General features: G+C 34.3%; 1 protein-coding gene and 6 non-coding genes across 7 annotated transcripts; all 7 read left to right on the plus strand.

The window, feature by feature from the left end:
* The first annotated feature begins 157 nt into the window (after nt 1–157).
* Nucleotides 158–229, plus strand: TRNAP-CGG (transfer RNA proline (anticodon CGG)). Its single transcript has one exon. It is a non-coding gene; the product is annotated as a tRNA-Pro (tRNA).
* Nucleotides 230–588: 359 nt separating this feature from the next.
* Nucleotides 589–660, plus strand: TRNAP-UGG (transfer RNA proline (anticodon UGG)). Its single transcript has one exon. It is a non-coding gene; the product is annotated as a tRNA-Pro (tRNA).
* Nucleotides 661–3,448: 2,788 nt separating this feature from the next.
* TRNAP-UGG (transfer RNA proline (anticodon UGG)) lies at nt 3,449–3,520 on the plus strand. The gene has a single exon. It is a non-coding gene; the product is annotated as a tRNA-Pro (tRNA).
* Nucleotides 3,521–4,404: 884 nt separating this feature from the next.
* TRNAP-UGG (transfer RNA proline (anticodon UGG)) lies at nt 4,405–4,476 on the plus strand. Its single transcript has one exon. It is a non-coding gene; the product is annotated as a tRNA-Pro (tRNA).
* Nucleotides 4,477–5,611: 1,135 nt separating this feature from the next.
* TRNAP-UGG (transfer RNA proline (anticodon UGG)) lies at nt 5,612–5,683 on the plus strand. The gene has a single exon. It is a non-coding gene; the product is annotated as a tRNA-Pro (tRNA).
* Nucleotides 5,684–7,190: 1,507 nt separating this feature from the next.
* Nucleotides 7,191–7,262, plus strand: TRNAP-UGG (transfer RNA proline (anticodon UGG)). Its single transcript has one exon. It is a non-coding gene; the product is annotated as a tRNA-Pro (tRNA).
* Nucleotides 7,263–16,812: 9,550 nt separating this feature from the next.
* LOC140814771 (DNA polymerase kappa) lies at nt 16,813–21,744 on the plus strand. The gene is made up of 14 exons (XM_073173862.1): nt 16,813–16,988; nt 17,096–17,268; nt 17,439–17,612; nt 17,767–17,890; nt 17,984–18,084; nt 18,239–18,325; nt 18,479–18,574; nt 18,671–18,791; nt 18,980–19,108; nt 19,782–19,873; nt 20,471–20,582; nt 20,681–21,006; nt 21,137–21,456; nt 21,555–21,744. Exons 1-14 carry the CDS (start codon nt 16,901–16,903, stop codon nt 21,676–21,678), a joined length of 2,067 nt encoding a protein of 688 aa, XP_073029963.1. The 5' UTR covers nt 16,813–16,900; the 3' UTR covers nt 21,679–21,744.
* Nucleotides 21,745–22,586: the final 842 nt, after the last annotated feature.

Consider the following 22,586-nt stretch of genomic DNA (forward strand, 5'->3'; position numbering starts at 1 on the left):
TAAAAAAAGTTGTATTCGATTTTTTTTATTCCAAATCATACAAAATTAGCAAGCATCATGAATTTTAGTCAATATCAAAAGTAATATGAGGTGTGCGTGACATTTATAAATAATCAGTTTTATTTTAATCACATGGTACAAAACATATCTAAGAGTCGGGCATTTGGTCTAGTGGTATGATTCTCGCTTCGGGTGCGAGAGGTCCCGAGTTCGATTCTCGGAATGCCCCAATTCTCAATTCTCTTAATTACACACGATCTCCGTTTTTATAATATGTCATAAAAAAGTCAAAGTAGATAGAAATATAGAAATAGCATTCGAGCAAATGATAAATGTTGGAACCATCCATCATAATCCGAATTAAAATTTCAGACCATCACCTTCAAATTGCTCATATTCCGACAACAGAAGGGTGTCGCACTTTATGCAACAACCATTCACAGATTTTGGCACATAAATTCTGAGGTCAACCAGCCATTTATTAAGTTTTCTACATAAAGGAACGCCCAAGTATCCATTACCAAGACTTGACTCACTAAACAAATACCAAAAGGATTTAATTAAAATGAGAATTAAGATGGTCCTACAGGGCATTTGGTCTAGTGGTATGATTCTCGCTTTGGGTGCGAGAGGTCCCGAGTTCGATTCTCGGAATGCCCCTTTTGCGCCTAGCTGTTTTTCTTTTCTTGCCACAGAGCTCCTTTCACGGTCAAGCCAACTTGGAAAGATCTGCTTATCAATCAATAACAAGATAAACATGAACATAATTAGGCCATTATCAACTGAGAATATAAAGCAATAACAAAGTTAGCCACCCGTATCATTGTTGTAGGAAGGCCATATATTATGACCAACTAAATATTAACATTATTGACCCGATGGAGGCTGTAAACATATAACATTCATTTACTTCAATTTAGAGTTTTCCAGTAATTAATTCTATTAATGATCGATGCTGAAGTTTTGAGATCCAAAGTCAAACGAGCACATGGAACCACGCAAGTAGGTATGAATCAGAGGCAAATTCCATGTCCTGTTTATATTAAATATAGGCGAGATGGTAGACTACAGTTGGCAAGTCAATGATACATATTTGGCGAATTTTACTCTTTTCACCATATGTTACTTACGAATCTATACATAAAAAATCAGACCATATTTGATTATTCAACAGTCAACTTCTAAAACTTGAGTAGATCTTTTTCACTAGATGTTATTTAATCTGTTGTATCAACAGTATATTAGCAATAACATCTCATCCTCTAAGGATCGCTGGGCACTAACACCAATTAAAACTTAAATGGTTAAGGCATTCATGTCTCAGGCCTACAAGAAGCAATCGAACATTAATGCTGATTCATTCCAATGAATTTCACAAATCCTACTAATAATCTAAAACTACATAGGATAAAAGCAACCAAAAAGTCACACTTTGGTGTGTGAAAGACCCAAGTTCAACTTTTAGAATCCTTTTGCAAAAATGTAGGATCTCACAAATCCTACATACATTTTGCATTTCCAGAATATCAAGAAAAGAATTCAAAACCATCACAGGCTTTTCCGACTTCCCATTGCCTGCCAATATCTCATTGAAAAAAATTTCATGGGGCTAAGATGCTGAGTAAATAAATTGATAAAATTAAAGAAAACATATTGGCATATAGAATTGGGATTAGGTCATGTGGTATTATTCTCAATTTGGGTGCGAGAGGTATTGAGTTCACTTCTTTGAATAGCCCAAACAAATTAGTCAATACATCTACTTTTTTGCTCCTGTCAGTTTAATACCAGGATTCAGCTCATCTGACTTAAAGTCAAATAGAAACAGCAGTATATGATCTTTAGAAACAGCACCGAGGTCAGAAAAGGAACATGAAGTAGATGTTAAAGGTTCCAACAAAAACAAAAGGAAGCACATTGAAATCAAACTGGGAGGAAAGATCAAAGGAGTAACAATGAGATTTTATCTAAAACCTGCAGACTCACTTTTTGGCACTTATATTGTTGGATCTTTCTTTAAATTTCTACACCAAGTAATCAGATCCATACAGATTTAGGGTGAATACCAATGGTTAGCTTTTGCAGACTCACTAGTTGGAAATATTTGCAGGAATACTAATCACCAAGACTCGACTATAAATAACAATCAGATTAAAGTTCACATCCGCATGTAGTCATGTGTGAGAGAGAATTATCAACACGAGGACATTCGGTCTAGTGGTATGATTCTCGCTTTGGGAGTGAGAGGTCCCTAGTTGGATTCTCAGAATACCCTATTTTGGCCCTTCAACTTTTTGCAACAAAGTTACTAGAAACAGCTAAAGTCAAATTGAAAAAAATATACTCCTGATCAGTAGAAATATGCACCTGTGATAGTTTTGCAGGTTATCAATTGATTTTTGTATAATTAACAAATAAGGCACAGTGAATATCAGAGTAAGAAGCTAGATTTATTGTTGCAACCTAGCAATTACAATTTATTCGTCTAGTTGAAACCTTGAGATAGTCGATTAACACATTCATTAGTACAAAGAAAATTACAATCTGCTGATATGGATCAAACAAAGAGAAGAAAGTATATGATCAGCCAGTGAAACCCTTCAAAATTCAGTAGGCCAATTACATCATCCAATGCCATTACAGGAAAATAATACGTATGAGCATGTCGCAGGATATGATCGTAACATTGTCTTTTTGTTACAAATAGCAATGAATGCCGTTGGGACAAATATATTATATTTTCTGCTTAGATTTTATAATATTTCAGATCCTATAGAATGCTCTACAAAAAATCAGATGAATACAACAGATCACCGAGTTCTATGGAACTATAGGTCACTACATTTTCCTTACATGGCTCATTTTGTAGGCCTCCATGAAGCAAAATCGCATAATGGATTTGATCATTAAAAAATGCCAGTTAAGTTCCAATTGTTTATTTTTATCTTGATAAAAATCATCGAATGATCAAATCTAGATGCAGTTGATTAAATTACACTTGTGAAGTTAATTCGTACACCAGATAGATGCAGTAGCAGTAGGAATTAAAAAATAACTCTCAAGTACAAAAATAATGCAAAACTTAGCAATTGGGCATTTGGTCTAGTGGTATGATTCTTGCAAGAGGTCCTGAGTTCGATTCTGGGAATGCCCCATTCAAAATTTTAAGACCTTTTTTCCTTGATTATTTCCTCTCCTAGCAGGCCGCATTTTTAATACATCGTTGTAAACTTATCATGGAAAAGACCAAAAACTTCAGTGAATCACCCTCGGCTCCAAATCAATTTCCTAGTGTTTATTTTTATCTTGATATAAATCATCGTATGATCAAATCTAGATGCAGTTGATGAAATTACACTATAGAAGTTAATTAAATTATACACCAGATAGATGCAGTAGGAATTTAAAAAGAGCGCTAAGTACAAAAATAATGCAAAACTTAGCAATTGGGCATTTGGTCTAGTGGTATGATTCTCGCTTTGGGTGCGAGAGGTCCCGAGTTCGATTCTCGGAATGCCCCATTCAAAAATTTTAATGCCTTTTTTCCTTGATTATTTCTTCTCCTAGCGGTCCACATTTTTAACACATCGTTGTAATTTTTTTATCAACTTACATTGAAAAAGACCAAAAAACTTCAGTGAATCAACCTCGGCTCCAAATCAAATTGAGAGCTAAAAAATGCCACTAAATAGATACTAGCGGAAAAGACCAGCTAAAAAGCCGCAAAATCTAGATAGCATTGTCTGCCAACATAATCAGCACCAGGTATATACTACACACATTTCAGCGCTTATCTTTCTTTTATTTCCACTTCATGTCATGATCTAGTTCTTTAGTCGACCTTTGAAATTCATATATGCTTATTAACTAAACCGGAAAAAATTATCTTGAACGAACACATTCCACTTTTTTTTTAAGGAACATAGTTCAATTTCAATATAATGATTTAGTAGATATAATAAAGTCCAGAAGTAAAACTGAACTGAAAGTTTAGAGCAGACTTTAAAAGGATTACAATAACATCATTTTAAAGAATGCATTTAGATGGATAATTTAATCATAAAAAACTGAAATACATAGAGATGAACTGAATCTACCTCTCTAGATTTTCCACTAGGTTGTATGTTACTATTGTTAGCGTGGATAGTAGGTTTTATCTTTATATAATTAATTGCTTTTATTCAACAATTCAATGAAAAAAAAGCATTTAAAAAATTCCAGAGTAAAAGTAATTGAAACTTCTGATCCTCTCTACTCGATAAAAATGATGAACAGGGTCACATGAACCGAATTAAGAGAGACCAACAATCAAATCTTTTTCTCAGAACTAAGAAAAAAGTCTTAATAGATTCACTTGGAAATAATGCATAAAAAAGCGAAAATACAGATTCAGCCTAAACAACAGGGCATTTGGTCTAGTGGCATGATTCTCGCTTTGGGTGCGGGAGGTCCCGAGTTCGATTCTCGGAATGCCCCTCGTATTTTTTGCACCCACCAACATTCACCGAGAAAGTTTGATCCTTTACAATTTTACTTAATTTTGGTCCAGGAACTCAACATTATTTTCAAGACATTGGCTTTCAGTGGCAAAATGTGATATCTTTCATATTTATTTTCTACTTTTCACAACATGTAAATATTCAAGTAAGCACGTTAAGCCTAGCACAGAATATCCCACATTCATACATGATCTCCTCTCGTAATTTTAATATACTGTATAAAATAAAGAAAAAACACAAATAGACATAAAAAATAAACAAAGAAGCAGCATGTTCAACAATTCCGATAAACGAATCTAATATAACACAATAAATAGAGTCTAAAGCTATAGAAAATAAATAAACCAGAAAAAATTTCAACCACACAGCTATTCATATAAAACTTAGCACTATCATGAGCAGGAATTGACCATCAAGAGACTGATATACCAAACAAAATCGATACGGCATCAAGCGAACATGATTACAATACTAGCTTATAATTTTACCTCACATAGCAGGTTCTTCCTGAAACTTAAGAAAAATTGAAACTTCGGATTCTCTCTACTCAATAAAAATGAAGTGAACAACAGGATCACCAGAACGGAATTAAGAGACACCTACAATAAAATCTTAATCTCGGAACTAAGCAAAAAGTCTTCCTAGCAGATGTTTGCTATCCTTCTGATTATGGTTTCTGTTATTCAAAAATAAATAAATTTATGGTTTATGAAGAACATGACGAATTTGATGAATTCACAAAAAGCAATACACCTGTTTTTGGAGAATCTAATAGTCCAGGAAATTTAGAATTGTTTGTACAACGAAAGAACATAAAGTCAGTTAACATTTTTGAGAGCAAACATTATCATGATTCATATCACGACTATCAATATGTCAAAGCCTAGTGCATTCTAAAAATACATAGAATGTAGCCGTGTTCCATTAGTTTCATATAGCGGTTTTTTGCCGAGCTTACCATGCCAATATTACCGAAATGCAACATCAAACCTAGAGAGATAAAGCTGTTAAAAGCATCCGAGTCAACTCCATCTCCCATCTGTATCTATCTAGATTCACACTTAGGTCATAATACATAAAAAAGTGAAAATCAAGATTGAGCCTAAACAACAGGGCATTTGGTCTAGTGGTATGATTCTCGCTTTGGGTGCGAGAGGTCCCGAGTTCGATTCTCGGAATGCCCCTCATATTTTTTTGTATCTACCAACCTTCACTGACAAAGTTTGATCATTTACAATTTACTTATTTTTGGTCCAGGACCTCAGTATTAATTTCAGGACATTGACTTCGATGGAAAAATGTGATATCTTTGTATTGATTTTTTACTTCTCAGAACATTAAAATATTCAAGTAAGCCTCTTAACCCTACACAGAATATCATACATTCATCCACAATATCTCCTCTCATATTTTTAAAATACTCTGTATAATATAAATAAACACCTACACAAATAGACACAAATAAATAAACAATCAGCTCGTTCAATAATTCCAAGAACAAATGACTCTGAAACAATAGACAATAAATAGGTTCTAATCAACGCAATAATAGCTATAGATATAAATAAACCAGAAAAAAATTCAGCCACGAAGCTATTCATATAAAACTTAGCATTATTATGAGCAGGAATTGAACATCAAGAGACTAATATACCAAGCAAACTCTATAATTCTTCAAGTGATCATTTTTACACTACTAGCATATAATATTACCTCATATAGCAGGTTCTTCCAGTAACTTGTTATGCAAACACCGAATTAAGAGATAACAAAAACTGAATAAAGAGAGAACAAAAACCGAATCTTAATCTCAGAACTAAGCAAAAAGTCTTCCTAGAAGACATTTTCTATCCTTCTGATTTACGGTTATGTTATTCCAAAGAAAAATACATTATGGTTTAAGAAGAACATGATGAATTTCAATGGATTCACAAAACACAATACACCTGTTTTTGGAGAATCTAATATTCCAGAAAAATTATAAGTGTTCGTACAACGAAGGAACACTAAGTCCGCTAACATTTTTCTGAGCAAATTTTATCATGATTCAAATCACGACTATCAATACGTCAAAGCCTAGTGCATTTTAAAAATACATACAGGTTTACGAACGTATCCGTGTTCCATTAGTTTCATATATCGGCTTTTTACCGAGCTTGCTATGGCAATATTACAAAAATGCAACATCAAACCTAGAGAGATAATGTTGTTCAAAGCACCCAAGTCAACTCCATCTCCCATCCATATGTATATAGAATCGAATTTAGACTGTAATGCATAAAAAAGTGAAAATACAGACTGAACCTAAACAATAGTTTGGTCTGGGGGTATGATTCTCGCTTTGGGTGCAAAAGGTCTCGAGTTCAATTCTCGGAATGCCCCTCTTATTTTTTGTATCTACCAACCTTCACTGATAAAGTTTGATACTTTACAATCTTACTTATTTTTGGTCCAGGAACTAAATATTATTTTCAAGACATTGACTTTCAGCGGAAAAATGTGATATCTTTTGTATTATTTATTACTTTTTACAACATTCAAATATTCAAGTGACACATCAGACCTACAGATATAATGCTGTATAAAGCATCCAAGTCAACTTCATCTCCCATCTATATGTATCTAGCTAGATTCACACTTAGGCCATAATTCATAAAAAAAAGTGTAAATACAGACTGAATCTGAACAACAGGGCATTTGGTCTAGTGGTATGATTCTCGCTTTGGGTGCGAGAGGTCCCGAGTTCGATTCTCGGAATGCCCCTCATATTTTTTGTATCTACCAACTTTACAGATAAAGTTTTGATCCTTTACAATTTACTTATTATTGGGCCAGGACCACAATATTAGTTTCAAAACATTGACTTTCAGTGGCAAAATGTAATATCTTTCGTATTTATTTTTTACTTACCACGACATTTAAATATTCAAGCAAGCCTCTTAACCCTAGCACAGAATATCCCACATTCATCCACGATCACCTCTCATAATTTTAAAATACTATATAAAATAAAGAAAAACCTACACAAATAGACATAAATAAATAAACAAACAAGCAGCTTGTTCAATAATTCCAAGAATAAACGAGTTTCAGACAACAGACAATAAATTAGCATATAATCAACGCAATAACAGCTGTAGAAAATAAAAAATTCAACCACGCAGCTATTCATATGAAACTCGGTACTATTATGAGCAGGAATTGAAAATCAAGAGACTGGTACACCAAGCAAACTCTGTACGGCTTCAAGCCAACATCATTACACTACTAGCATATAATTTTACCTCATACAGCAGGTTCTTCCTGAAACTTTCTCTGCGGAAACAAGACACAGGAATAATTTAGGGGCGAAATTTTGAAGAAAATTCTAAAAAAATCGCATAGAGAGCAGAGCTGTGGACTGTTCGAAGTTTTCCAACACTGCATTGAACACTCGTTGGTAGATTAAATAAATATTTTTAAGTACTTCATCGGGACTTCAAACAGTCGGGTTTTTTTAAAAATAATATTATTATTTTAAAAACAATTCATTAAAATAATGTGAAATAAAAAGGTTTATAAGAATATTGCAATCCGTGACTTATTTGTCTGGATTTTAACATTTAAATTTTTTTTTTTAAAAAAGAAAGTAGGACACAGATTCAAAGAATTCGGGACAGATCGTCACATATTCTAAAATCCGTGTCCAATCCGTATCTTTCCCTTTAAATAGAAATGCTCTTCTCATTAAAATAGTGTGTATTCCTTCCATTTCATCTGTCGAAGATATTTGTTCCTCATATTCACTCTCGCAACTTATTTTTTTCATCCGATTCATATACGCAAAATCCATCTTTTCTACTTCGACCTTGTATAATTAATATCATTTGTTGATTTTATCATACATTTCATTTGAAGAGATATCAAGAGGTAATATTTAATTTCGTTGACAATATTATAATTATATATTAAGAAGTAATATTTTTTTGTGTAATTTTTTTGACAATACTTGTCATTTATCTCAAAAATTAGCATCGTCAGTTGATATTGTTACAAGTTTCGTATACGTCTAAGAAGATAATTTAAGTAATTTTTTTTAATATTTTGTTTGTATTATTTATATTATATTAAAGTAATTATAATTTTGTTCACCGACATTATGTGATTAATTATAATTTAGTTATATAATATATTTTTAATATTAATCACAATATTAAAAAATAGTATGAATATTAAAATAAGAATAAATACGATTTTGTGATTTTTGAAAATATTTCAAGGTTAATATTTTTATTATAATTAATTTAATTTAATATAAGAATGATTATTGTAGTTAATACTAATGAAATTATAAAGTATTTGGTTATTTTTTTAAAAAAAATTATAAAAATTTATATATGAAATAGTGTTTAGTTACTCTATAACTTTGGTTATAATATAATTTATATAATATTATAAATATGTTATTTTAATGCAAAATAATATAAGAAATTAATAATTCTAATTAAAATATTTTTATCCAACTATATATTTTGAAATAACTTACTTAAAAATTAATATAATTAAATTATATTAATTGTTATTGTTAAATTAAATATGTGTAGTTATATACAAAACAATTTTGAAAAATATGTAATAAAATTGCACTGAGTATTTGGCGAATTCACCGGTCCTTCAGCTCAATTTTTCGGCATTCTTCTTGCACAACTCTTTTTTTTCTTCAATCTGTGGTATTTTTTGTTAGTTATGAAGAATATGTGCTTCTCCTCCTTTTATAAATTGCGTCGATCGTGTGATTATCGGAATTCCTAATATGATTTGATAGTTTTCTGTCGAATATCAGAATTTTAGAGAATTGCAACGAGTCTCAGTAATTCAGAATTTGATTTGGGAGAATTGTGTTGAGGATCAGAATTTGGGAGAATTGATTTAGTAATATCAAGTGTGTTGACTTATTTGACTTGATTTAGTAATTATACTTATATTTTTTCATTACTATAACTTTATCCATAAATTTATTAATAAAAGACTAATACACTACATTCCACATTTTTATAAAATCAATAATAAATTGTATACACTATTCCGATACAAATGTTGCAGCAACAACTTCAAATTTAAATAAAAAAATAGAAAAACATACAACAATACGTTGTAAGTAATTGTGCATCTCGAAATAAATAGTTAATGATGATGGTAACTTTGCCCCCCAGTGCCACACGGTGGTCTTATAATTACTCTACGTCAACGACCTAACATCTCTTCAGCATCTCCATGCGTACGTGTTTGGGCTGCAGGGTATCGGCAATATTCCCACCAACCTCATACTCTTTGTCTCAAAATATTGTTGAAACGGTATGAGCGACATGTTAAATGTAGGGCGACTCTCATTCATACGTAGAAAGTCACTTTGTAAGGTGAAATGTGTGTGTCTCTCGACGCAATCTCTCAACTATGACTGTAAGCAAATGATTATCATAGTTTTTAATAGGACCACACTGAATGACACTATAGAAACCCATGCGTGCTAGACATAGGCGGACACGGAGGTGAATCCCAGCATTATGCAATCTCCAAAGACATTTGTCAGACCGACGTGGAGGAATTAGTGCATCCAAATTTTCAGCATTGATATTATTTTATATGTGTTTACCCCGTATTTTCAACCATCTTGCAAACAAAAAATCATTATATAACAAATATTATAATTTTATCAACAAAATGTAACTAATTAAATTTACTAAAGTAAAATTTAAAGTAATTTTATTTTCGTATATTTTTTTAAATTTAAAATAATTTTATTTTAGTATAATAAATTTTTTTAAGTAATTTTATCTTAGTATATTTTTAAAATTTTAAAATAATTTTATTTAAGATTTCATCTTTCATACCAACTTATTTTAGCAACATAAATGTAAAATGATGGGTGAAATTAGACACGGATTCTAAGAATCTGTTCCCCATTTCTTTTTTCTTTTTCTTTTTTAAAAAAATTAATTTTATAAAAAAAAATTAAAAAAAGTTAGAATCCGGACAAATAAGTCACGGATTGCAATAATATTATAAACTTTTTACTTTCACACTATTTTAATGAATTGTTTTTAAAATAATAATATTTTTTTTAAAAAAAACCCTTAAACAATATGCAGAAAAATGATTTTTTTAAAATAATAATAAAATATATGACAATAAATTATTTATTCAATATAGTTCATAACATCATAGACATTGTTCTATTTTTCACATCTTCTTTGTTGTCGGATTGACTACGTCGGAAAATCATTATGTTTTTTTCCGTTATTTTTGTAATTTTCTATTACGATAAAATTCACTATAATACAGATAGGGATGTAAACGATCCAAACCAAACCAAACAGTATCAGGCTGGAGCTTGGTTTGTTTAAGATTGTTTGAAGCTCGAGCTCTGTAGTGACCCGTTCCAGAATCACCTACTAATTGAAAACTAAGCATGCAATTAACTTAATAATTACTAATAATCAGAGATAACAGCGGAAAAAGCCAACAAAAATAATGGTTATACAACCCAAACGAACTCTAGAACAACTCAAAATAAGGTAAAGAATATCTGGTACAACCATATCGAATCAAATGATACCGAAACTAAACCAACCGGCTACTCAACGTCCTCCTCCTGCTCCTCCGGAACCATCCAACCTGAGACCTGCCCGAGGGAATGGGGTGTCCAAGATAAACAAAACCGAGGACGTGAGCGATAAGAACGCCCAGTACAAAAGTATGAGTATACAGACCTATATGAAATGCACATGCTATGATCATGATACCGGGGTAGTCAAGAAACAGGAATCACAAAAGGATCTCAACAATGCTCAGTCTAGAGGCGCCAAGTGGATAGTGCCGCGCGGTACACCTCTGGGTCACTGCATCCACTACAAGACAGACGTGGACCTAAAATGTCCCGGACCACCGAAGCCCTCCCGACCCGTCGGCCACTGTGTACTCTCGGTGTCCATGCGTCCACAAGACAGGGCTGAGCGGCCCCAAGATATAGCTTATCTCGAAAGAGATACAGCTCAACAGTAAAGGCTATCTCGAAGAAGATACGGCTCAACATGAAATGCAACGTGCAGTAATAACCGTGACATAATAGCATGCATCATATGACATATATCAATGCACCACATACTCATGCAACACATATATGAATGTATACTCAACCAGGATATCTCGGATAGTACTTTCGTACCTCTATCACAGCAATCCTAATCCACTGGAACCACCAGACAACAGGTCTAATCCAAGCCTATTCATCAAGTGAAAACCATCACTAAACTTATCTACCAGACTTAACTAGATAATCCTGAGATAAATACTGATAAAATTCCAAACCTTCGTCCGTCGCTAGCCCGCTGATGCCGCTAGCTCCCAACTAGAGCACAGCTCTGCTACAAGACCAGCAGCTCCCCGCTAGTGCCCAAATCTCGGAACACGACTAGAACCTGTCAGAAACGACTGAAATGCTATGGAATTCTCTGAATTGGTGAGTCAAAATGAGGAAATCCGACCACTATTTATAGGCCATGTTCGGATCCTCCGAACACCACTTCGGAACGTCCGAACGCTACGTGTCCATTGGCTCTTGACAGCTCATGATCGGATCCACCGAACCTACACTTCGGAACGTCCGAACTCCCACGTGTCGATCAACTCTTGACACCTAATGATCGGATCCACCGAACTCACTTCGGACCTTCCGAACTCTTCGGTGCTTCCGAACCATCTTCGGACCTTCCGATCATGATTAATCACCATTAATCCGTTAATTACCCAATTCGGCATTCGGGCTACTACAAGCTCGATTCGAGCTTCTATTATCAGACTTGAGCTCGGTTTGTATTGAAATTACTGAGCTCGAGAAAAGTTCGAGCTCGGCTCGTTAAAAGCTCGTTTAGCATGTTAATCAAGCCAGGCTCGAGCTTGATTCATTAATAGCTCGTTTAGCATGTTTAACAGTCTGACTTGAGCTCGTCTCGTTTCAATGTCGATAAGCATAGAATGAAGCTCGAGTTTGAGTTTGAATCGAGCTTGTTAAAAATTAAATATATCTATAAACTAATTTTAATCAGACATAAAATGTAAATTCATTCATAAATAACCAAAACAAATAAGAGCTAAAAAAAATCAGTATATTATTGAACATTCCAAAATCATACATCTAGAATACTCATTATATACTGATTAAAAATGCAATTGTGACTAAATGGTGTGAATTCATCATTTTTTCAAACATGTCTATATTCAATTCCTTCCATTGACATTAGTACTATATTTTTATTTGTCAACTTAACAAATGAGTCAAGCTCAAGCTTACGGGCCACCTAAACGACTCAAGCTCGAGTTGACGAGCCACCTAAATGAGCCGAGCTCGAGTTTGAGCTCGCGAGCCTATTATCAAACATGTTTGCGAGCTCACGAGCCGAATATCCTTAGGCTTGAGCTTTGTTTGATTAAATTTTCGAGCTCAAAATCAAGATCGGGCTTGATTTGATATGATTAATAAACAAACTCAAACGAGTTTTTTATCGAACCGAGCTCCGAATAGCTCTCAAACGGTTGGTTCATTTAAATCCCTAAATACAGATTATTTAAATCTTATTTGAGTTTTACTCTTAAATCTATACATGTTTATATTACTATATCACTCTCGATATCAAAAAAATATAATAAAATAAATAAAAATAGCTAAAATTATTGTACTTCAAATAAACATTAGAGTCATCCAAAGTTTACTAGTAATATGATATTTATACTTTTTAGACAAAGCTTATTTAACTAAAAATATTTAGGGTTCATCTGAAATCTATTGATTTAAAATATATTTTTGTTGTTTAAGTTGTAAAATAAAAGAAATTCAAATTCATCTCTCTACTTTATTTATATTATAAATGTATTCGAAATCTATTCTGATTAGTAAAAAACAGTGTAAATAATATGAGATGAAATTGAGTCTTATTCAAAGTTATTTAACAATGAAATTGAATTCCAAGTTTATGAATTACAAATTATTCAATTCATATGCAACTGTATGTTGGATAAATGATTAATGAAGAGTTGTTGAATAGTAAAGGGAGTGAGAGTTGTCCCACATTGAGAAAATAGCAAAATGATGTCTCCCTTATAAACTCCAAGTGTGAATAGGGGTTTGGACCCCAAGGGGTACCAGAAGTTTTTAGAAGGGGGAAGACGCTAATAGGCCGCGTCTCGGTGAAACACACGCGCACGCTCGTCTCGTCTCGGTGCGGTGCGGTCTTTGACAATCATTATTCTTTTTGGAACAAATTTATTTGGAGAATAAATTTTTCAGTGATGCACTTGGACAGAGGTACACGCGCGGGTGCACCACATCCCGCGCGGAGGCGCGCCTGTATTGTAACTCGGCAGAACAGGGCGCGCGGTGCCAAAGGTGGACAAGGCGCGCGTCCGCGCAGGTTCTCGCGCTGGCGCGCGCAAGCAAGGTGTGCTGCGCGCGGCCGTGCGTGTTGTCGTGTGGCTGCGCGCCCAGCGCTGTTTCAGAAAAAGCATGCGCGTCCCTTGGCAGTCATGCATCTGTTCTTGGCTAGTTTTGGCTCAACCATTGTATCCCTTGACTAAAATGGTGTCTATTCGAAGCATCCGGTCTGGAGAAACGTGTCTTCTCAATGCAACCGATGATCATCTATAAATAATCCCTCAAACCACATTCAAAGGCTGCTGAATTTTTTGCTCCATCTCCTCTTCTCATATTGCTGCATTCTATAATTTCGAAATACTTGAAAGTTGCTGCATATATTGTTCGCTGATTCGAGACTTGTAGTGCTGCAAAAACTCGAAGTGAAGTCGTTGTATCTTAGGGACGATTGCCTGCGACGTATAGCACTATATACGAGCAATTTTGTCTTGCGGAGAAAGGATCCTCCTTGCCTCGACTTGATCTTATTGTTGCTGCGGTTGGTTGAGATTTGAAGTTGCTGCTTTTGTTCGTGAATCAAGACATCCAACATATCCAGGGTAATATCCATCTAGCAGTGTACAAAGACACATGCATAAAATACGCTATTATAAAATTTTTAAAAAATGATTACGATAAATTTCTCTCTTTTTTGTAATGGAATATGTAACCGTTAACTTTCGATGCATATCGAGTAAACAAGCGAACTAAAGTAATAGCATTCAAATATGCAGGTAAACCGTGCTGAGTAAATCATGTGCGACATACTCACCCAAAAAAGTGCTGAGAGAGAGTCTCAAGCTTCTGATTAGTCAAATATTCATCTACTCTACATCTGTATCAAATCGAACACGAGCAAGATGAATTATCTCTTGATTGAAATCAAAGCCAAACCATAAAAGCTTCAGAAAATCCTACCTTTTACCTCGTCTTCCTTTCCCTCATTTGTTATGTGTATGAATAAAATAACTTCCTTTCCTCTCTATTTTCCCTTATTTCACATACAATTGCATGCTATTTTTGCGCTACAAAATTGAAAAGAAAAACAATATGAAATGGCAAAAACATATATATGTTTAAAATACTTCGTTGAAAGATTTACATTACCGACAATACAACAAGCATTAAATTAGCTTAGCTTAGCTTAGCTTTCTTTCGAGTTTCACACAATAATCTTGTCAACCAATCCGCCTTCTACTTCTTCCGCCTCGTTTGGCACCACACTAAACTTCTGGCTCTTTACTCCCAGGGATGGCTGATTTCCGCTTCATAGTCACCGTGAAACAACGACGTTTCAAATACGCCACCAACAGCGTCCGTGGTTTCATGAACTCCGGCTGCTTCGGTCAATGTCCGCATGAACCTGTCGACAACATCGTCGGCAGGTAAATTCTTGAAGTTGTTGTCAGTTAAACACATGGTGTTGCATTCCTCAGGACTTCATGTGGACCAAATTATTATGTCTTGTACTGAGGCATGCGCATGGTTTTTTTGACCTATACATACACTGGCGGAGCAAGAAACAATCTTTTAATATTTTAAATTGATCTATTTGGACTAATATCTTATTATTCAAAAATTATACAAAATTTACATCTAATTTTTTAAAAAAAAATTGGACCACCCGAGCTAAAGCCCAGTTATACAATAGTGTGCCTCCACCCGTGTATACATGCATGACGAGCTATTACCAATAATAGCCATAACTTCAACATCATCGAAGTTTGTCGTAGGATTGTGATTATATTGAAAATTGTTACGCTTTGATCGACTAATTTCATTGGAGGAAGGATTCGAGATAAAAATTTCAATTACCAATTATTTTGCGTTTAATTTACTTAAAATTCACCAGAATTATTATTTAAATTGCATAACAGCAGATTTGAAATTCACTTGATTTTTTTCCATCAAAGCATATCAAATAGTTTGAAATCCATCAATATAAGAACAACATATTTTAAATGAATATTTTTTACATAACCGTGTAAATTTTGTGTGCCAAACCTCGTACAATCGAAAGTTATATTTGAAGATAGGGTAATGGACTTATAATTATTCACCCAATGAAATAATTATCTTTGAGATTGAGATTTGACTATTAGTTTCGTTACATGATCATAATAGATAAATGGTTTACACATTGTAAAAAAAAAAGTTAAAAAACTATGAAGTTTAATTGATTCGTGCAAAAAATACTTGCATTTTTTTAGGAAGATGGTGACTAGAAATAAATTCTCACAGCTGATTAATTTGAAATGATTAATGTTTCTCGATGATTGATGGATTTTTATCTGAATTTTGGAAAAACTAGTGTGATTGTTTATTCAACTCCTCGTTATAACCAATTACCTTATACTAACAAAGTTTATCAAACATAAATTCAACTTACTATAGGCAAGGTAATAATTAAGAAAGAAGTTAGTCTCTTTCTTACTCTACTGCTATGAGTTAATTATTAATCAGATGAATTAGGTTGATAATTTTTCGACCTGTCAAAATGGTGAGTTGCACTATCCCATCAAATCTAACCGTTAAAATTGTCGAAATTGACTAGGACCGTCGAACGAGGCCGGTTCGCCCTAGCTGACTCATTCTTGATGTAGTAATGCCATTTAATAAAAAAATAAAAGTAACTAATCCGAGATATCACAAGTAATTATGTGGTTATATATTTAAATTTTGTGGGTTTATATATTTAATTATTTTTAAAAATATATCTGTCTGGAATGGGTGATAGGGATTAAATAATTAATAATTAATTATTATTATTATTATTAATTATTAACAATTAAAATATATGTAGCTTCCTAAATAATTTTGCTTTTTTAATAATAAATATATATATATATAATTTAATTTTTGGCGCCGTGTTCATAATTTTTCTGATGTCAATCCGTGTTACTTTATGGACATTCTGCCCTAATTGAAAAAAATTAAGAAAGCCAGAAGAATATTGATGGAGAATGAGGAAGATTCAATTTCTGGTAACGATACCGCTCGTCCATGGCAATCCTATCACACTGTTTACACCAACGCGAAAGCAGGTCTTTTTCTTGATCAAGTCCTGAGATTGATGCACGCAATTCGGATTTTTGTAATTAAGATTTGTTAGCCACTCGACTGAGTATCGGGCTATTTGATTTTCTTTAAGGCATGGAAGGGGTGGATAAGGAAAAAGTGCAGAGAATAGTGTATGAGATGAGCAAAGGGTCCAAATATTTCGAGAATGAGGAAAGAAAAGAAGTTTGCATGAAGCAGAAAATCGAGAACATGCGGGTGCAACTTGCGAAGCTCACTCCCTCGGATATAGCCAGTTATCAGAAGGTATAGTTTATCTTTAGCGATAATGAAGCCAAATTGAGCAAGTTGTTGGTTAATGTTGTTTGGATTTTGAAATTGAACATGTTTGGTTAGGCTGACCATACTTTTTTTAATTGTGAAATTGTCCTGTTGAGAAAGTACCAGCTTAATTAACTTGTATATATCATATACAGATTGCTGATGGAAGGTTGGTAGATTTAGAGGCCACTCGTGACTTGTCTAGGATTTGGCTACACGTTGATATGGATGCTTTTTATGCTGCTGTTGAAACTCTGAGCAATCCTTCTCTGGAAGGCAAGCCAATGGCTGTTGGTAGTTTGTCTATGATCTCAACTGCTAATTATGAGGTTGGAATGGCCGAGTTTGAATTGGTCGATTGTGATTCTGTGAATGCTTTTCATCTCAGCTAAGCTCTTAATTGATCTGGGTTCACCTTTGATTCAAAGTTGTGAGTCATGTTTGCTGCTTAGCCTTTGATGAGGCCCAAAAATTTCTTTTCAGGCGAGGAAATTTGGGGTTAGAGCTGCAATGCCTGGTTTTATTGCCAGGAAATTGTGTCCAGAACTGATTTTCGTTCCAACTGACTTCAAAAAATACACTTACTATAGTGATTTAACAAGAAAAGGTTAGTTTTTAGTGTTTTTTTCCTGTGAATTGTTTGATGCAAGAAAGCTAATGTTTTTTCCTGATTTTTCTTATGCTCTTTCTTGTATTTTAGTATTCCAGAAATATGATCCCAACTTCTTCGCTGCAAGCTTGGATGAAGCATACCTAGATATAACAAACTTCTGTAGTGACAGGGGATTAACTGGTGGACAAGTATGTTGAAAACTGGATTACCATATGATCCGATATTCATCCATTCCTTTGCATTGACATGTTGCGCTTTTATTTTCTATCAATCATTTCTCTGTTTTCTCATGTTTTTCCAGATTCCTGTAATGTTAATTTCTTATGTTTATGCTTCCGCAAGGTGGCAGAAGAACTCAGAGAAAGTGTTCACAGTGAGACTGGACTCACATGTAGTGCTGGGGTGGCACCGAATCGCTTACTTGCTAAGGTTTTACAGGCTTTATGTGGAAAACTTTTTACATCATCTATTATTAACTTATCACAAGCAATGCAAACCTTCATCGGTTTCACTTACAATTTGGGTTCTGTTTAACATTGCCTTCTATTCCAATGTTAAAAATCTAATTTTTTTTTCAAGCAGGTTTGTTCCGATATCAATAAACCGAATGGACAGTTTCTGTTGCCAAACAACTGTATGGCTGTCATGGAATTTATATCTTCGCTGCCTATAAGGAAGGTATAGTCAGTTGCATGTTGATATTTGAGAAAGGTTTTTATGTTTTGTTATGCGGGAGGTTCTTTTGTCAAATTCACAGAAGAATCCCTTGTGTAGATTGGTGGCATTGGTAAAGTCACTGAAAATATTTTGAAAGATGTGCTTGGAATTACAACATGCAAGGAGATGCTGCAGAAGAGTGGTTTAATCTTTGCTCTATTTTCTCGGTCATCGGCAGGTTTTTGTGATAATAATTGTAACTCTTTTCCTTATATCGTTAATGTGGTTAGGATTTTTTCAGTGGTAAGACTCTTAGCTCTTTTAAGATTCTAGTAGCTGGCTCCGAAAGCTTCACACATTCAAATTACTCGGACTAATCTGAGTTTCTGCTACATGTGTACTGAACGTTTTTCCTCGATGTTGTAGATTTTTTCTTGTCTGTTGGACTGGGACTTGGAAGGACAGATACACCTCAATTCCTACGCAGAAAAAGTATGAGTACCGAGAGAACATTTCCATCCACAAAAGATGAGACTTCACTTTGCCAGAAATTGGGTAATCAGATTAACATGTCTAACAGACTAACACGCTCACCAAAATTCATTTATTTACCTCAGTGTTAGTCGCTCCACCCACCCCTGCTCTACCGTTCTCGCTCAAACTATGTCATAATTCTCTTAATTTTCTTTAAACATAGTTTGACACAACAACTTCTTACTGAGAGCACTATCTTAGTCTCGTTATTATACTTGCTTTACTATCTTCTTCTTCTTAAAAAAAAAGGTCATCTCACAATTTTATCCCACCTCGGGTGATGATGATTTGGTATCGTAGGGTATTTTTTGTAGGAGCTTCAACAAATCCTTATGGATAGGAGAAGGGAGTAATTATATGCGTCTAGCCAGTTGCTCTCTCGTAGTTGCTGGACTTCATGACTTTAGTGGCTTACTGTTCAGCATCAAGTTTTGATATGCCACTTTGATTCATCATTGATGTAGCATGGATTTGTCGACTTTCTGATATACATGAAATTTTTATGGTGTTGGATGGCTGTTTCGTAAGATTTGAATGTTCATTTTCAAAATGAGTGAGCCGAAACAAGACCTTTTAAGTGAATGGTTTTGGTGCTGGGTGGTATCTCATGTGAATGCTGCATAAACTGTTTTCTTTTGCAGTTATCTTGATGTTATGTGCATTCTCAAAGTAATATGTAAGGATCTGTTTACAGTTGATCTTGCTGAAAATCTTTCTGCTGACTTGAAGAAAGAAGGCTTGTGCGGAAAAACATTGACATTGAAGTTGAAAACATCATGTTTTGAGGTACTGTTTAATTCATAACTGAAATTGTGTGCTGGAACCCTCTTTCTAGAGATTGTTTATCTACAGTCTACACATCACACATGTACTTTGCTAAGTTCATTTTCTACTTCAAATGTCATCTACAGTAAAATTATTGTGCAACAGTTCCTTCGAAAGGTCAAACAGCTCAGCACAAATTAATTGACCCATCAACTAAAACTAATGTACCCATTAGTTTGTACATTCAACACATGCCACACTGATGCGTTATTATATCATCCCGCAGTATGACATGAACCAAAAGCAACTGTTTTTGCTTGTATCCTTCAGAGGTCAGGTTTAGCCTTTTTATGCTTTTTTTTAAAAAAGGAATTTATCTTTAGGGTCCTTGCCAGCCCTCTGCTCCAGTGCTTCTGCCTTATTTTTCATATGTAAAAGAACTTCTCATGCTGTTGCAATCCATGTAAAGGTTACACGAAACCAACCGTTCCTGTGCTTTCTCTGTTATGGAATAGATAATAGATTTGCTTGTTTATGTTCCCTCGTCTTCAGATATTTATTCCACTTTATTTGAAAGAGAGATTTGTTGGCATGTTATCCACTAATTTCAGACTTCAGGTTCGAACTCGGGCAGTGACTTTGCCACGCTACATTTTTTCAAGTGAGGATATTCTGAAGCATGCAATGATGCTTCTTAAAGCGGAATTACCGGCATCTCTCCGTCTGATGGGTATGGCACTCCTTTTTTCGCATTGATTATCACATATTATTTCTTGACACTGTTCTGAAGTGATGCACTGAACTTTGAATTTTTTCCCCTTCTTTCAGGACTACGAATGTCACAATTCACTGAAGATGGTAAATGTGTTTCAGTAGACCCTAAACAAAAAACACTTTCTACCTTCATTGTTACAGATGATGCAATGGGAAGAAATTTAAGAGACCAAAAGCTTTCGCAGTTCAATCTTAAGGATGATACTTCATCCATAGGCAGAGGAAACAGTTTCTCTAATGATACAAGTTCATGTGAATCGATGGATTCATCCCATGTCCACCAAGTACAAAATCTTGGCCACCCCGACTCCAAGAAAGGCCAGGTCGTGGTGGAAGATGGGGAAAGTTTAGATCTTCAGATTCATTGTTTGAGACAAAATGTATGTTTACTAGTCCTGACTGTTTTTGGCATGGAAACAACATAAAAAACTCTGAAGCTTTTAGGTTGCTTCTTACCTAGTCTCGTTTTCTTATTCCAATAAAAAGTTATTCAAAATCTTTGTTCTTTAGGCTGATGACCTCAGTACAGAGCATGGTGCAATAAAGATGGTTCCAACCGGTGCTGAAAGATATTCCCCATCCATGAAGTACGAGGAAAGCTGCCTGGAAAGACAGAGAAGAGTAATCGGCTGCAGTGACGATGAACCAGTGTCATTGCATGATAACAAACCTTTTCTTTGGTTGAACGATTACAGGTGCTCCATATGCGGCATCGAACTACCCCCTAGCTTCATCGATGAAAGACAAGAACATTTTGACTTCCATCTAGCTGAAAGGCTGCAAGAAGAAGAGTCGAGCAGTGTTTTGCGAATTCCCACTCCTAGGAAAAGGTAACTGATCCATTTATTGCTTTTTCTTGAGCCAAAAAGTTTCCCCTTCGACCCTCATAACCGAGTTAAGAATCTCGTGATCTTTGAATATATTCCAGGCTCATCCACGAAGACCATAAAGTGATCCACCGTCAACAGAAAAAGAAGCCCAAAGCATCTCCTTCGAAAGGTACACACGTTCCAATTGATATGTTCTTTGTAAAGACAAGTCAAAATTTCTGAGATTTTATGATAACAATTAATATTTATTGTGTGTATCAAGAATATTTATTGTAAGAAAGATATTATATTGCAATAAGTAGTATTCTCATCATATATAATTTCACCAGATCCATAATTAAGCGCACCTCCGTGAATCCATCATTAACGAATAAACAAATAGCAGTAAATTGATTCCTAAAATCAGACTAAAACAGGCAATCGGACACAAATGAATTATTATGTCTGCAGTATTCCTCTCCCTTTTTCTTGGCAACCCAACTAAGCCTATTACTATTTTTATCAAAATTCATCGTATATCAAGTCTCACTATAAAAAAAATTAGGTAGTAAATTAGATTTAAGAAGTAAAATAAGCTAAAGATTGTAGAAACCAGAAACCACGATGAATTTTATAAATAAAAGATCATAATGTAATATTATCTATTTTTATTATTATAATAGGGTGGAAGGTTTTCATTTAACGTGGATGCGAACCTATGATTACCTCTACTTGGCAGGGCAAAAACTTGTGTGAGACGGTCTCACGGATCATATTTGTGAGACGGATCTTTTATTTGAGTCATCCATGAAAAAATACTATTTTTTATGCTAAGAGTATTACTTTTTATCGTGAATATCTGTAGGGTTGACCCGTCTCACATATTAAGATCCGTGAGACGGTCTCACATGAGACCCACTCAATTGGCAGAAGTTTATGTTATTACACCGCAAAATTGTTAACGTTATATCATTCATACAAGTTTTACAACTTTTGATATCACAAATTTGGAAAGGAGCATCAGCAAATATAAAACTGTCATGATGTTTTCTACTCACATTCTTGTTATTACATAGCAGGATTTCCGACCTTTTCTCCATCAAGGATCAAAACGATCATCTGGTATTAAGTTTCGCATGAGTGGCCGCTTC

The sequence above is a fragment of the Primulina eburnea genome, chromosome 15 (assembly GCF_022965805.1).
Source record: "Primulina eburnea isolate SZY01 chromosome 15, ASM2296580v1, whole genome shotgun sequence".
Classification (NCBI taxonomy): domain Eukaryota; kingdom Viridiplantae; phylum Streptophyta; class Magnoliopsida; order Lamiales; family Gesneriaceae; genus Primulina; species Primulina eburnea.